The sequence below is a fragment of the Vitis vinifera genome, chromosome 12, assembly GCF_030704535.1.
Source record: "Vitis vinifera cultivar Pinot Noir 40024 chromosome 12, ASM3070453v1".
In the NCBI taxonomy this organism is placed as follows: domain Eukaryota; kingdom Viridiplantae; phylum Streptophyta; class Magnoliopsida; order Vitales; family Vitaceae; genus Vitis; species Vitis vinifera.
In genome coordinates, this window is record NC_081816.1 from 13,719,021 (window position 1) to 13,736,135 (window position 17,115).

A 17,115-nucleotide genomic window follows, 5' to 3' on the forward strand; every position below is an offset into this window, starting at 1 on the left:
AAGTTGGGTTCGGTCTAATTTGAGTTAATAGGATTAACCTTACAACCTAACATACTTATGGCTCAATTGATTAATTTATTCAAAATCGGATTTTAAATAAGTTAAATATAGGTTATATAGGTTATGGTTATAATCAAGATAATCATTACGATTATTAAATAGGTTTTTTTTTTTTAATTCTTGTTATATAGATTAACCAAAAATCATTGATTTATTAAATGATATATATTAGTCAATATTCAAATATAACTTAAATATGATGATACTCTATTTATGTTAACAAATCATGTTAAACTTTGTTACATCTATTCATTGGGCATAGGAGTAAAGTTATTTTTTTAAATATATTGTAGCTTATACTAATCAAATAGAATATTTTAAAACTTTAAAATAAATATATGCACATATGTGAGATTGTTAAAGATAAAAATATGGCAAAAATATTAATAAAATTATTGATTTACTTACCAAAATAATTAGAGATTAAGAACTCGTTTGATAGTAATTATAAGAAGTGTTTTTAGTTTTTCTAGCAGTTAAAATTTTTTATTATTTAAATGTTAGAAATTATATAAATATTTTATAAAATCATTATTAAACGTACTATAAAAATGTATTTCACAATAAGTTTAAGAAGTGTTCTTAATATTTCTAATAATTAAATAATAAAAAATTTAAGTATTAAAAGAATTAAAAACACTTATTAAAATTATTATAAAATACATTTTAAAAATCTTATTAATAATAATTTTAGAAAGTGTTATAACTTTTCTAACACTTAAATTTTTTTATATTGGAAGCGTAAAATCATGGCAAGGAATCAAAAGAGAAAAAAAGCCTTCTCCTCTCATATTTTCCCAATTCCATCGACCATTCACAGGAGGAAAATACAAACACAAAAGAAAAGAAGATATTAATCAATGAAATTTTTGCAAGTCTACACCTACAGAATTTTAAATTTTCAATGAACACGTGCGCGTACAAGTACGAGGTTTGACTTTGACCCATGCATCTCCCATGTAGTTTTGCCCTCAGTTTCTCATTAATTTTCTTATGCCACTAAACTGATTATTCTGCATCAATGCGGTGAAGTTGCTCAGACTTTATTTTTAAAAAAATATTCGAAAACATATAAACTTCTCTCTAAAAAATATCATATATTCATTTGTTGATTTGGTTAATTTTTTTCAAAAGGCTTATTTTCAATTAAAACCAAATATAGAATATTATTTCAAACGAGCCCTTAATATATGGATGACTTGTTTTCCATTATGTCTAAGTTTAGGTTGTTTAGTTTTGATTTCAGATTCTCATATTTGGGCTAAATATTTGTACTAATCATGAATCTTGGATTGATATGAAAATTCTTAATTGAATATTTTCATATTCTCGTATTTGGGCTAAATATTTGGACTAATCATGAATCTTGGATTGATATAAAAATTCTTAATTGAATATTTTATCGACTATGTGATCTTCATATATTTTAATATATTCGTAAAATTTAATTATTATTATATACATAAAAATTGATATTTTTATTTTTAATCGTTTAAATTCATTCCTTTAAAAGAAACAATGATGAAAGAGTGAAAACAAAACAACGAAATTGAAGTGCAATGCATATCCAACAAACACACATTGCAATGCATGAGAAGTTAACTTGGTGCGTTGGTGTTTGTGTAGATGCACAAATGTCACGCAACCAAAAACACGAGGAAGTAGATTTGGGACGGTTGGGGCAACTACGGCATTAGTAAGAGTTTGAAGAGGTGTTTTGAAGTTAATTGAGCTAGAAGGTACCCGATTGATCAAGTATGCGGCAGATGTGATTGTTTCTCCTCAATAAGATATCGGTGTTTTTGCTGCTATCAAGGAAGCACGAACAACCTCTAACAAGTGCCGATTTTTTCGTTCAGCGACTCTATTTTGCTAGGGTGTATTGGAACAAGTAGTCTGATAAATGATGTCATGTCCTTCCAAATACTTTTGAAGATCAGAACTTTGATATTCTCCACCATTATCACTACACAGAACCCGAACCTTTGCATTGTACTAAGTTTTAATCATTTTATGAAATTTTTTAAACAACAAGTTCACTTCATCTTTGGTCTTCATCAAGCATAACCATGTCATTATGGTACAATCATCAATAAAAGTAACAAACCAACGTGAGCCACTCAAAGTTGGGACTTTGGATGGGCCCCAAACATAAGAATGTATAACCATAAAAGGAAATGGACTTTTATTCAAAATTAACGGAAACGAAGCATGATGGCTTTTAGCCATATCACAAATATCACAACGAAAACCAGAAATATCACTCTTTGCAAACAAACTAGGAAACAACTTTTTTAAATAACCAAAGGAAGCATGTCCCAGATGTTGATGCCACAACCAAATTTCAGACTTTTTCTTCTCCCCCTCAGATCCATCTGCCATCAAGGCTTGTTGCAACTTATTTGAATCCTTTGACTACAAGTCCAAGTAATAAAGTTTTCCCCGCTTAATACCACAATCAATCGTCTGTCTGCTACAGTGATTTGAGAAACTGACAAAAGATTGTAATCTAAATATGGAACAACTAAAACAGAATCCAAATTCAAAGTATCAGTAAGAGTTAAGGATCCTTCCCCAATGACTAGGGTTGTGTTACCATTGGCTGTGGAAACAATTTTTTGTGAGGAAGGTCTAAGGGGTGAAATCTATCTAGAATCAAAAGTCATATGATCTGTAGCACCATAATCAATTATCCATGCACTATTAATAACAGGTGTAAAAGTATTTAAAAACTTACCACCATGATCTGTAGCGGCTACCAATGCAGAGGCTTTCTCAGCAACATTAGCCTTTGTTTTTATTTCGACAACAGTTGCAGTCAAGGTTTTCTTGGAATCCTTCTTCCGTTGATCATGATTATTATCATTAATAACAAAGTATTGATAGCCTAAACATGATCTAAAGGTCCATGGTTCAAACCCTCGGTTCCTCATTTTTTTTCCTGGTCATACCAAGAGTCGTTGCTTTGAAATTGTGGGATATCCTGACTGGTGGGATCAGTCTTATTGCAGTGAGTGCATTTGAAGGTTGACTTATCAATATTAGGGTTTGTCTTAGGATGGTTGATCGCTGTCGGACTATCATAGCGACAAAATATCCAGGATTTCAATTCCATGGCTCTGATACCATCTTCAAATTGATAAATGATAGTTTTTTCATTCATTCTTTCATTCGTTCATGTACAGAGTATATATAGAGGGTAATCACCATTCTAAGAATGGGAAAGAATGATACAAGGAAAGAATGATATAAGGAAATAACAATTAATATCCTAATATCTCAACTTTCCTAATATCTCAATATTCCTAATATCTCAACTTTCCTAATATCTGAACACTAAATGATATAAGGAAAGCATTCCTAATATCTCAACATATATTACTCAATGAATAGTTGTGTGTTATTCCATTAAATAATTGTGTGTTATTAAATTGAATATTTATATATTAGGTTAATAAAGTTTTTAATTGTATGTTACATATATAAGATGGCATAATAACTTTAAGATGTGGTTTTTATTTTTGAGATATTGAAAATTATGTTTTTTATTACTAGATTCTCAAAAAAAATCTTAATTTTTTAAAATTTAATTATAAGTGTTAAGAGTGTATTTCAAATAATTTAATTTCTTATTTATATATATATTTTCAACCCCACATTGCTAAAGGAGTAAAGAAAATGATAAATTTATTAAATATACCATATTGATGTGATAATATAAAATAATTTATAATTAATACCAAATAATAAACTAAATTAATAATAATAGTTTATTATATTATTTTTATGAAAATTATAACATTTAATTAGACTTATTGTTATTCATTTTTTGATAATAAGGTTAAAAATGATATCAAAAATTACTATTTTACCATTTTATTTCCATTCAGTTGGCATATTTTTTATTGCTAATTTTATTTATTGAATAAATATTAGTATTTTTAAGTGTTTTTTTAACTTATTCCTGAAAGGAAATTATTTTCAAGTGAGTTGTTTTTTAACTTAAAAAAAATCATCTTTTCAAGATAAGATTTCTAAAATTCCTTTTAAAAAAAATGTATAGTTCTCTTTAAGAGACAATTTCTTGAAACAATGAGGGGAAGTCGTAAAAACAAAAAAGAAAAGAAATCGTCTCTTGGTTTTCTAAAAAATAAAAAAGATTTCTTGATGTGTTTATCACATAAATTCCAAAATTTCAACACAAATTTGTTCGTTCAAAGTTAAAAAAGATAGGCAAAACAATGTTCAACATATATGAAAAAAGAAAAAATGTGAAGAAAGAAGATCATGATACTACACAACCTAATCAGGAGAAGGAAACCCAAGAGTTTTAAAGCACGTGAATCCTCCATCCACCACCACGTTATGTCCAATTACATATTTTGCTTCATCAGATGTACAAGGCTGCATGAGCCATATCACTTTCTTCGCACTCTTTCTCTTTTCTCACTTTTTATTTTTTATTTTTTTTTATTTTATTTTTTAAGAAAATCATCCTTTCAAGACACGATTTTTCTGTTATTATTTCAAAAATCGTATTTTGAAAAGACGATTTTAGCATGTACATTTTTTAAAAAGGAAATTTTATAGACCATATCTTAGAAGGACAATTTTTTTTATATAATTTTTTTATAATGATATAAATAGTCTTTTAAATAGGTAATTTTATTTAAAAAAATTCCTCATTTTTATATGGCAAAAACTACATAGGTTTGAAATTATTTTTCTACTAGGATAGTTTAGGTATTATTTTTTTTAACTTTCGTATTCTTGTCAAAAATCCCAGGCGGATTCATGCATGCAGGCTGCGAGCCTGGGGCGAAAAGAAGTGGCAAGCCACCAACGCGGTGGCTGAGCCTAGCTGACCATAGAATTCTTGAGCCCCAAGTCTAACAAAGCCTCCTCTTTTATTCCTTATAAAAACCAAGAACAACAAATAAAATTGAATTTTCCTCATACTGATTCCTGAAAGTTTCCTTTTTCCCCCATAAAATTCTCCTTAAATATTCTGGAGAACCAGAAAGAAAGGAAGTGGGCTTTATATATATTTATATATATATATATATATATATATATACATGCAAATATCACTTGTGCATGCGAATGAACTGTCTTTGCTTTCTGTTAAACAGATAGAGTAATCAAAGGAGTTGAAATTCTAGAGAGATAAGAAATCCCAGGGTTTTTTAGAGAGAAAGATGGGAGGCTGTTTTTCAGATGTGAGAGGAGGGAAACAGGCTGTAGGAGTGGGCCTGACGGGGCCCAGTCTGCCTCCCATGCCTACCAGCAACGCTGCCCTCAACGATGCTGTTGACGACTTCTTTCGAGCTCGAGGCATTCAACCACTATTCACGCAGCTCGAGGTGGTGCCGCCCGTACACTTTGTTGTTTTTTCCTCTAACCAAACGCTATTTCTCATTTTCTTTTCGATTTTGAATGTTTTTTTTTCAGCCACACATTGGGTCAAACACGAACTTTTGTGATTTTATTCTATTTTCTGGGTTGTTTTATTTCATTTTGCAAATTTTCGCTGTGCATTATCTTTGCTTCTTTTCTTTTCCTCGTATTATTTTTAGAACTTTTGTTTTCATTACATATACGAATCCCTAATGTGGTGTTTGGTTGATGAGAAAGTGGAGTAAGGAAATCGTTGTCAATTGAAATTTTCTGTTCCTATTTCTTGGCAATGGCAACCAAAATGGATTGCAATGTCAATACGAGGACACGGTCAACCGATTTGCCCTGGAAATTGTTACTCCTATTATCATTAGGAATCGGCCAAAAAAATCGTCATCGTTATTTTTAAAATAGTAATTGCAAATGTTTTCTCAAGTGAAAACAGAGCTCTTAAAATGTTCTGTGAAGAATATCTCACTTATGTAATCCTTAATTTTCTGAGATCAATTTCACGAATAATTATAAAAATTATGTTTTTTTTTTTTTGTTGTATACTGGAGAGTGAGGTTTCTTTTTCATGCTTCCTAGATGGTAACTTTTGTATCCCACTGTTTTGATGTCCATGAGTGGAGCTTGATAATTGAACTGTATGAGGTCTGCAGGGCAATTTTTGAGTTGTATTTGGGATTGCTGATGCAGAAGCATACATTCTCTGTAGGGTATGGTAATATTATTAGATTTAAAAATACTAAAAGAATGGTGAATATAAACTGATAAATTTGGTTATCTACAAAGGGTTGTTGGTTGGTTGTGCCAAGAAAATTCATCTTTTTGGATATCTCTCAAATCGGTGCAATTTTTGCCTGTTCCCTGATATTTTAATATTGTACTTCTGCCCGCCATTGCATGACATTCTAATTTTCCATTTCATCCTCACTAAAAGACTGCCCAGAAAGTTGCTCCCCTTTTAGAAACATGGAAAGATTCCCCTATTCTAGATGTGTATTTGACTTTTGAGCATCGACAAAATCATTGATTCCAAACTTTTTATTTTCATCTAAATGTGTGCAAATGTGATAATGACTTGATGTTTGATTATCTAAGGAATCATAGGTGAAAAAGTGTATTTATTTTTTGTGGCTTCTGTTCATATCCTGGACCACTAGATACTTATCTGTTATATTCTGTGGGCTTTGTCTGAAGTTGTACTAGGTTTTTTTCACTTTAAGCACTTTCAAATCAGGGAAGAACTGGCCAGAAAATTGCATTTCCATACTGATCATCCATTTATCACCTGCTCTGATGGTCCCTGAGCTCAAATATTCAGTGTTAATGCTGTGAAAGTCAGGTTGAACACTAAAAACAAGATGTTGCAACGTAATATTTTAAAGAAGAGAGTTTTTCCCCTTCATGCTCAGTATAATTCAATATCTGAAATGCCCTTTTAGAATGGGCAGGTGATCTTTGCATTCTATGATCCCCAAGGGAGATATATTTTGCAGACCTTGGATCCAGCTCTTTTCAAAATAAATGTTAGAAATGTACCCACCTCCAAGAGTAAGAAGACCACCTGGAAATGGAAGATTCAACATTTAACTTCAACCATAGGCAGTAGTGATTCTAGAAACATGGATGGGTCTGTTGTTCAGAGTGTGTCGATTCCTCTTTATTGTCTGTCTGTTTGATTTTGTTCCTCAAATTGTACTAATATCTTTTCATTGATTTCTGCAGCTATCTTTATCTGGTTCCAATTTACGTGATCGTGACATCATCTCTAAGGCATGTATTTTCACACGTGTTTTCATAGTGCAATATTCTTTTGCTGTCTTATTGGGCCTACCTTCCTTTGTTGTATTAAATGTCAGTTTGTTTGTGGTAGTTTGATTTTTCTTTTTCCTCTTTATTCTTGAATGCTTTGAAAGACTTCGGCTACTATTTCTTGCTTCTTCCTGTTCATTTCTCCACGTGGATATGGAATTCTTACCTGGGTGTCCCATTGTGAGTGAAAACTTATTAAAAATACTAAGAGAGTAATTATGTAGAATAAAAGGACAAGAAATCTTGCTACAGGGAAACCTAGAAAATAATGCAACCAAAAACATGTAGCTGTAGGTGATGGTGGGGAAAAATCCGGGCTTCATTAGTGCTAGAGTGCATGTGATTTATAACACATTATGCATAGTATATACTGCATGAGGAGGAAATCTATAGGAAGAGAAGTGGTCTCTATAAAAATTTCCTTTTCAAAGTAAATAAAATTCCAATAAACAAAAAGCCTTATTCCAAAAAGCAAGGTTTTCTGGCTGAAAATCCATTCAGAAAATCTGTATTTAAGCAAATATAAGATGAATTTTCATCAGGAACTAACGAAACACTTTATGATTTGTTCTATAGTCCTATTTGCATTATTACTTGACTGTGATGAATTGTTATCAAGAGCAATATCATAACATTCATTACAGAAGAGGGACTTCCCCTTCTCCTGCCACTCCCTCTGAAAACTGTCTCGTTGCCAGGGCTAGAATTTGACAACTCTACAAACTCGATCAAAATATCCCCTAGACTCTGATTAATTTATTTCCTATTTGGTGCTTGCACTATATAATAAAGTTTTTACCATGAATTATGAATCATTACTAAGCTCCCACCATTCATGGGAACTAATCCTAAGATTGGAAGGATCATGGGTGACGTGTATGTATATAACATGCTGAACCACATACCATCTATCTACCTTAAAATTTAATTTATCCTACCATGTAAGTGTTCTTGCATACACAATTTTGTATCTCAGCATAAAGCTGTAATATGAGTGTTAGGCATTTGTATGACAATATAACCAAATAAGTAGCAGTAGTGGTCTAAAGAAACAAGTCAAAGACTCAAAACCTACTGCTCTTCATAAGGTATTTATATGCCTACATTATCTTTCACTAATTTCACGTGTCAAAATTTTTTACTGTTGGAGTGGCATGCCCCTTGCATATTATGTAGAGTTGATCTGTGATACCTGGACTTGTTCTATCAAAGTGCTGGCATTGCTTTTAATTTTAGTAGCCTCTGCATGGTAAATGTTTCTATGACATGTTCTGGTATATGGTGCTGAGGCTTGTCATGTTATGGTTTAAACTGAAATAGTTCCTTTTCCCCCTTGTATTGCAGAGTGATCCTATGGTGGTAGCATATACTAAGAAAAGAGATGGAACACTTGAGGAACTTGGGCGCACAGAAGTAATAATGAACAGCTTGGATCCAGCTTGGATTGACAAAATTACTGTTGCCTATCATTTTGAGATTGTCCAGCCATTGATGTAAGCATGCTATATATCTGTGTACATTTCTGCATTATGTAGATTTATTCTGTTCACTACTAGACCTCTCTTTAGCGTAATCGGTTCAATCATGTGTTTGCTCATTTGTGTTTCCAGATTTCATGTGTATGATGTTGATACAAAATATTACAATTTACCTGTGAAGGTAATTTGACATCTACTTCTTAGTTCCTCTATAATATTAATCTGACTTCAATAAACTGTACTTTTGATGGGATTTGTTCAATATCTGCCAGTCAATAATTTGATGGACAAATAAAATTTTTTTGTGGAGATTAAGATTTGCATAAATAAATGGATTCATTTAGATATACCATGGTGATCATATCACTACAAATTCCTTAATACAACATGTTTCTGTTTTCTATGTTTTGGATGTTCGTTTTGGGTCAACTAGGGAAAAAGGGAGTTCTGGACATTGATTTTAGAGTTTCTAATGAAAAATAAATGATAAGGTGGTTAGGTCTCTCTACTTAATACTCTTTTTTAGGATGACAAATGGTTTTCTTCATGGTCTAAAATGTCAATCAATTTATCAAAGTACAACAATTTTCTGCTTTAATTTAATATATATGCAAATATTTGAGAATGCTAAGCATTCAATAACAGTGAAAAACCTAAGCACTTGCTTGTTGCCTAGCCTCCCACTTTATCTTGATGATTAATCTGATTGGTGGTGGGGCATATGAAAAAATAATTTTCTTTTAGTTATATGCATGCAAACCTGGAAGTTAGATAGCCACAAATTTATCATTAGGAATGGTGAAATAAAAAGAATGCTAGTATCTCATGATTCAAATTTCTCACATGACATTTAAGTCGATCTGCTCTTTTAAATTTCACTTGGTTTTATACTTTCCTTATTTATTCATGGTTTCAGCATTGTAAGAAAATGTAGCAGATCTTCATCTTTTTAGATCTATGATATGATTAATATTCACCTCAAATATTCTCAACAAGTCGAGTTTTCTCAAAATTTTCAGATTGTTTTTTTTTTGGATTACTGAGGAACCTTCCATGGCCAAGCCTTTAGGACTCTCCATGGGGACCCAAACCTTGGGTGTTGACTGCCTTGCAATAACCAATACTGGGTAAATTCAGGGTATCATCAGTGACAGGGTTTGAACCTAGGACCATGTGCCACTTACTGCGACCATCCTTCCTAGTGTTCACCCTGATCAACAAGGCTATCTTGGCGGGTCTCAAAATTTTCAGAAATTGATACTGTTTTTAATTTCTTCATATTCCAATGCAAACGAAAGTAGTGCAATCTAAATATCTTTCCATGAAAATTCATCCTTAATATGCATGTCCTTATGAGGACAACATTTTTATTCCCTCTCTATTTGCAATGTGCCTAGGTGTAATGTTCCTGAACAATTTGCATTTGGTCATGTTTATTTTGTGAATTGCCTTCACGAATGAAAATGCTTTTTGTTCCTTCTATATTTTTATTTTTTCGGCCTAAATTATGACCTTTGATTACAAAATTTAAATAGTGAGTTCCGAGAGTCAAATGATAATTCATGATATACTTCTCAAAAGAAATCCAATTTATTTAATATTTCATCTGAGAAACATAGGCTTGTAGCCATACATCATAAGTTTGTAGAAGAATTTTTCAAAGAACATCTTAAGGAAGATATTTTATTCATATGCTTTAGGTAAATTATTTATTTTTGGCACATTTTAAGGAAGAAATTTTATTCATGTGCTTTAAGCAAATTATTTAATTTTTGGCAGTTTGTATATATATATATATATAGTTACCAATTTTCAAAATTGAAATCATTGTTTCTTTTCCATAAATAAGTTTAGGGTTAAACTTTTACATTCAGATTTATACTTCAAAGACTTTCAGAAGGTGAACTTCAGAGTTCAACTTTATTACTTTGTGACCTTGCAGACGCTGAAGTTGAATGATCAAGAATTCCTTGGAGAAGGCAGTTGTGTTCTGTCAGAGGTAACTTGCCTTGGTTTGTCACAACTTAATGATGCTGCACAATCCTGCATGTTTCCTATGTTCACAATAGCAATAAAGTCGATTAGAAATTACATAACCAGTATATTATGCAATGTTCCTGTGAAGTTTTTTAAGTAGCAGAAAAGCTATTTGGCTGTTTCTATGACGTTTCAAGTGAAAATTTTCAATTTTCTGCATAAAAATGGCTTTTGAAAGTAGCCGTCCATCTCTAGAAAGAGCACTTTTCTTTATACAGGTGTAGTGTTGTCTGATTTTAAAGCTTGTGCAGTAGTGCTTGTGTAACACATGGCAAGACATGCAAAAATGTAGTCATCCGTATTAGGAAGTCTATGGGACATTATTCATTACAAATATGTGGTCATTATTGAACTTACACTTCATTGTATGTGTTTTGCTTAACTCATGGCAGATAGTGACTAAACAAGGCCAGAGCTTAACCCTAGATCTTCATAACAGAAATGGGAACAGGGGTTTGAAAAACCTAGGGAAACTCACTGTCCATGCAGAGGAAACAGTTGCTTCAAGGAATGCTATTGAGGTTATATTCCATTGTTCACACTTGGAAAACAAGGACTTGTTCTCTAAAAGTGTATGTACTTCGAACCCATGACTTAGAGCATTTTGTTACTTATAGGTGCATTGATTTGTGTTTGGGTCTTAAATTTTTCTCATCTTTTTTTTTTCTTTATTAGGACCCTTTTTTAAGAATATCTAGGATTGTTGAAAATGGAGGTTCTGTTCCAATTTGCAAGACAGAAGTGGTTGATAACAACTTGAATCCAATCTGGAGGCCTCTATGTCTAACAATGCAGCAATTTGTTAGCAAGGCAAGTTTTTCACCTTCTTACAATTCTAGTTAGATGGTGGTCTATGGTAAAACTAAATGTAGATATTTGTGATTACTCTGTAAGAAAAGAGATACAAGTAATTTGTGAGCTACCTGAGTACAGTGTCTTTCAGTTCACAAAAATTGTGTTATTGTTTACTACAATACTTAAGGAACCATTGAGTGCTTGGTTATTTCATATTTTTTTATGAAGATAGTGGGTGTCAAATCCACATTTTTTGGAACCAATTCGATGTCTTGGTGGGACTACCCCAGCCTACAGGTTACTAAACTTTCTGTTTCTCATTTGCTTTGCAGGATAACCCATTAGTTATCGAGTGCTTTGATTTCAATACTAGTGGGAATCATGTACTGATCGGGTAATTAATGAATCTATTTCTTTTATTAGTTTTTTATTATCATCCTTTCAGTTTTTTTTCCTTTGGTTTACCAAATTTTATGTCATCATCCTTTGTTTCCTGAGATATGTCAACTTTGAAAATTCCTTTATCAGTAAACTTCAGAAATCAGTGGCAGACCTGGAAAAACTTCATAAACAAAAAACTGGTGCCAGTTTCATCTTACCCTCTTCTGCTCAGCATGGTCATGAGAAGGTATTTGTTTGATACTTGGAAAAGGAACCACATATTGCATTAGTTGATGATTTTTAACCCTTACATCTCTTATAACTATTAATGTATAGGTTTTGAAGGGCCAGCTATTTGTTGATCAATTTTGTGAGAAGCAGCTATACAGTTTTATTGATTATGTTTCTAGTGGATTTGAATTTAATTTTATGGTTGCTGTTGATTTTACTGGTAAATACTCTTCAGCTTTGCAGGATTGCTATCTTTTTGCGTTTTTATAATTTTTCTGTTTCATGAGCGGCCGTTTTATTTTGTCCAGCTTCAAATGGAAATCCTCGAAATCCAGATTCTTTGCACTACATTGATCCTTCTGGCCGGTTCAATGCTTACCAACAGGTAAGGCTTCCCATCTACCATTAGTGTTCAATTGAAGATGCTCACTTAAATTGTGTTCCCACTATCCAGTGGTTTACTGGTGGAGATCTGTTGATGGAAAAAGATTATTTGGTTTTTTGATACCAACCCGTGGATATGATTGAGGAGTGTGGTAGATTTTATGACGGACTTAACTTCATTAGGGTTTTAGTGTAACACCAGCCTTGTATACATTGTTGATCCACCATTATCCAATTGCTTAAATTTTTGGGACAACTTGGTAGCTTAACATAACATCAACTTGGTTATCATGAGGTGATGAGTTGAAACCATGCAGCATCTGTATTTCCCCTATTTACAGATCCCATGTGCAAGCCAAAAGAAGGATGTTCGGGAGGAGGGGTCATCAACTTGGTTATCATGAGGTGATGAGTTGAAACCATGCAGCATCTGTATTTCCCCTATTTACAGATCCCATGTGCAAGCCAAAAGAAGGATGTTCGGGAGGAGGGGTTTAACCTAACATTGGCTTAGCATAAGCCTCTCACAAAATAAATCAATCTTCTACACTAAATTCCATGTTTATAGCTTGAATGTTAGCTCACAAAATAAATCAATCTTTATTGATGTAGTGGGTAATATAATTTCTTGATTGAATTCCTTTCAGGCTATAATGGAGGTCGGAGAGGTCATACAATTTTATGATTCTGATAGGCGCTTTCCTGCGTGGGGATTTGGGGGAAGGACAATTGATGGTACCGTATCACATTGTTTTAACTTGAATGGAAGTGCAAGCGGCGTTGAGGTAAGAAGACTCAGGGTTTTTCCTATTTGTCTTCTACACAAATACCAATAAAGAAGATATATTACATTTGTCTCTGCAATTTATCATAATGAAAACCTTGATTTTTTTCCAAGTTGTGAAAGTGCAAATTCTTGTTAATTCAAGGAAATGGATTTAACTCCACATTCATCACCTTACTCTTTTTGCTAGATTTTAGTATTAGTAAATTTTTTTAACTCAAAATGAAAATAATCTGTTCTATTGAAGACTTGACTTCACTATTAAAGACAGAAAAAATGGCTATCAATTGAAATGTCTACAAGTAAGATCCTTTAAAATGGATTATATTGTTCTGATTATTTGCAATTAGATTTTGATTTTGTGTTTTGGACTGAATTCCATGTCATGCCATGTGTAGCCAAAACATTTTTACTTGTATTTGCCCATAAAACTAACACTTAAAACCCTAGAATAAACAACATTTTTTTTTTTTTTGGCGGAGTTTGCCTCTTTGGCTTGTTATGTTTGCTCTTCAATTAAAAATAACCCTCTATATTCTTCGGTGAAATGAGATAGTTTAACTAGTCTATGGAAGAGCTGTCTTGATATGCTCAAAATTATCTAGTGCTTCATTGCATTTACTAGTGATGCTTGTTCCAACAGGGCAGGGGGAAAAAAGAGAGAAATAGTGTAACCTATCAAGCAAAGACGCATGCTTGTTTGAATTGTTTGTAGTTGTCATGATTGTGGCATCCCAAATATTGTTTTAGATGAGCTACACTGTAGTTGTAGCATAGTGTTGCTCATTGTACTGGATTGCCTATTGATGGCTCCTCCTGCTTGGACTATGTTCTGATCTATGAGGACCTCATAATAGGCCATTAGAACACTATTAAATTTCTATTATTTCACAGGTTGAAGGGGTCCAAGGGATCATGGCTGCCTATGCAAGTGCACTGAACCATGTTGCTCTAGCAGGACCGACTTTATTTGGACAAGTGATCAATAATGCAGCTGAAATTGCTCGCCAGTCCCTCTCCTATAACAGCCGCAAATATTTTGTTTTGCTTATCATAACGGTAGAGAGAAGAATGACTTATAATTGCATTTATTTTTATTTTATTCTACTTCTTTGTAAAGAAAATCTAACTTCAAAGTTGCATTTATCTTCGTATTCTTTTTTCCTTTTTCTTTTCTTTATTTTTTTGGGGACTCAAGTCATTTATCATCTTTTTAGGATGGAGTAGTTACAGATCTCCAAGAAACAAAAGATGCTTTGGTCAGGGCATCTGATTTGCCCTTATCAATTCTGATAGTTGGAGTGGGAGGAGCAGATTTTAAACAGATGGAGGTGTACCCTTGTTTTCATAATTTAGCATTCAATACTTCAATTAATTTATGCTTTATTGGCATTTCAGTACTTAATGCTTTAATGGGTACAATGGGCTTCATGTCTCAACAATGTTATATGTGTTCTGATTCTTATTGTTTGGCAGATCCTTGATGCTGATAACGGTTGTCGGTTAGAGAGTTCTACAGGACGTGTAGCAACTCGAGATATTGTACAGTTTGTTCCCATGAGGGAAGTGCGTGGTGAGTACATATTTTTCATTAGCTTGTCCAGCATAGGTTTTGAAAAACTTGAGTTTTCAGCTCAAACTCCAATCTCACATCATCCTGTTAGAGGCTAATAGACGTACTTGAATAGGTCGTGAACTCCAGAGCTTGAGCAGTTTGCATATAACTTGTTTTTGTACATACAATTCTATTTTCTTCTCTCTCTTGAATCCTGGGTCTATAAATTTGAAATATTTATTTCCCTTTTATATCCCATAGACAAGAAAGATGTACTTTTTCTTGGAAAATCGATTAGAAAGTGGTTTTCCTTAAAGAGTAATTTCTTATCTTAAATCTTGAAGCAGGTGGGCAAACTTCCGTAGTCCAAGCTCTATTAGAGGAGCTACCTGGGCAGTTCCTAACTTACATGAGAAGCAGAGATATTAAACCCGGTGCAGTCAACATAGCTCAAACATCTGCTTCCCATCCCACCATCTAGTAAGGGTTGTCTTCCCATTCATCACTCCAGAGTTCCAAGGCATTGTAAATACCGAAACTAGGTTGACAATATACATGCTGTCTATAGGAACCACAGATGATTGACATATCCCAAAGGGAAAAGGTTAGATTACTTAGTCTATACTGGGTACAATCTGTTTTCAAGAATGATGAATTGACCCAATTGTAATAACAATTGATAGCATTGGAATGCACTGATTTGATTACAAATATTGAGAGTTTCATCAGTGTGTATCATCCATGCCAATTGACCTTTAAGCTTATATTTTTAGGTAGCAAGCCAATGATGCATTTCATGCCAATTTTCCCTTGAACATGTCACCGTTTTATTCTTGCATCCCAATGGATATGGGTTAGCATGTGAAGTGTTTTCCATGAAGGATCAACAAGCTAGCGCATTTTATTCTTCAATAACTATGTTTTTGTGTACAATATTTAGATAACCAGTTATAATTTTTAACAAAGCCAGACTTCCTTTTAAGAAAATAAAAAATAAAAAGTTCATACCTTTGTAACAGGTAAGATGAATTGATCTTCTACCCACTTTACTTCAACCATTAATATATAATAAGTTTGGAATTCCTAAATTCCATAATATAGGAGCCAGTTTGATTATATGATTTAAACAGTTTTTCATTTTTGCAAATAAAAAAATATTTTTAAAAGCTTTTAAGACTGTTTGGCTATTGTTTTTTGGAAATAGTTTTTTAAAAACAAAGTGAAATAGAGAATAATTTTTAGAAAACAAATAAAAATTGTTTTTACTAGTTTTGAAAAGTAAAAGGAAAACGTAGAATTTTTTTTAAAAAAATCATAAAAAAAACAAATTAAATTAAACATGATATCATTTTCCTTTCTCTCTCCACGATTTAATACCGATATGATATTCCTTGAAATTATATTTACTTTTTAATTTTTTTTAAAATGATTGAAAATTTTATATTTAGGAAATAAATTTCAAATCAAACTATACTTGATACATAAAATTTATTAATTTTAAACTAAAAAACCCATCTAATTAATACTAAAAAGTCATGAAACTAATAAAATTAGTAAGCCATATACCACAATTTATTTTAGATGTTTGGGTTTGTTTCTTATATATATAATATTTTTACAAATTTTTTTATTAGGAAAATAAACTCCAAATTAGACAAAACTTAATGTCTTGGTTTAGAATGATTTTATTGTTTCTCTTCTATATAGAATAATTATTTTCTAATTTTTTTTTACTAGAAAAATGAACTTCAAATTAATCAAAACTTAACGTGTTAGATTCCTTAATAAGTTTAATAATTTTTAAATATAATTTAAAGCTTAAATAGTGAACCAATTAATATTAGAAATTTATAAACAAAAAAATTGGTCTAGAACGATTTTATTATTTCATTTTTACATTAAATCATTATTTTTTTTAATTTTTTTTAACAAGTATAGTATTTTTTTAAAGTAATTTAAAATTAAAATAGTGAACCAATTATTACCAAAAATTTATAAACAAAAGTTGGTCGAGAAAGACTTTATTAATTGTTTCTCTTTTACACAAAATCATTATTTTTCAATTTTTTTTACTAGGCAAATGAATTCCAAATTAAACAAAACTTAATGTGATTGGATTTATTAACAAGTCTAATAAATTTTAAAAATAATTTAAAACTCAAATAACAATCCAATTAATACCATAAATTTATAGA

At 31.8% G+C, this 17,115-nt stretch overlaps 1 protein-coding gene across 2 annotated transcripts; it reads left to right on the top strand.

Annotated features, from left to right (window-relative positions):
• The first annotated feature begins 5,064 nt into the window (after window positions 1-5,064).
• Window positions 5,065-15,684, top strand: LOC100250185 (protein BONZAI 3). 2 transcript variants are annotated; one of them, XM_010659232.3, is made up of 16 exons: window positions 5,065-5,423; window positions 7,189-7,236; window positions 8,620-8,768; window positions 8,886-8,934; window positions 10,696-10,752; window positions 11,183-11,362; window positions 11,466-11,600; window positions 11,918-11,979; window positions 12,114-12,213; window positions 12,303-12,417; window positions 12,506-12,582; window positions 13,229-13,366; window positions 14,260-14,424; window positions 14,583-14,696; window positions 14,842-14,938; window positions 15,265-15,684. In XM_010659232.3, exons 1-16 carry the CDS (start codon window positions 5,259-5,261, stop codon window positions 15,399-15,401), a joined length of 1,788 nt encoding a protein of 595 aa, XP_010657534.1. In that variant the 5' UTR covers window positions 5,065-5,258; the 3' UTR covers window positions 15,402-15,684. The 2 variants fall into 2 exon arrangements, with proteins under 2 accessions (XP_010657534.1, XP_003633350.1); XM_003633302.4 differs by having other exon boundaries at window positions 5,066-5,423; window positions 15,268-15,684.
• The last annotated feature ends 1,431 nt before the right edge of the window (window positions 15,685-17,115 follow it).

Excerpts from the sequence above, each read along its gene's own strand:
- LOC100250185 (XM_010659232.3), top strand. The coding sequence starts at position 5,259 with ATGGGAGGCTGTTTTTCAGATGTGAGAGGAGGGAAACAGGCTGTAGGA. Across the intron at positions 8,769-8,885 it reads GAGATTGTCCAGCCATTGAT|ATTTCATGTGTATGATGTTG; the intron begins GTAAGCATGCTA and ends TTGTGTTTCCAG. Across the intron at positions 13,367-14,259 it reads GAAGTGCAAGCGGCGTTGAG|GTTGAAGGGGTCCAAGGGAT; the intron begins GTAAGAAGACTC and ends ATTATTTCACAG.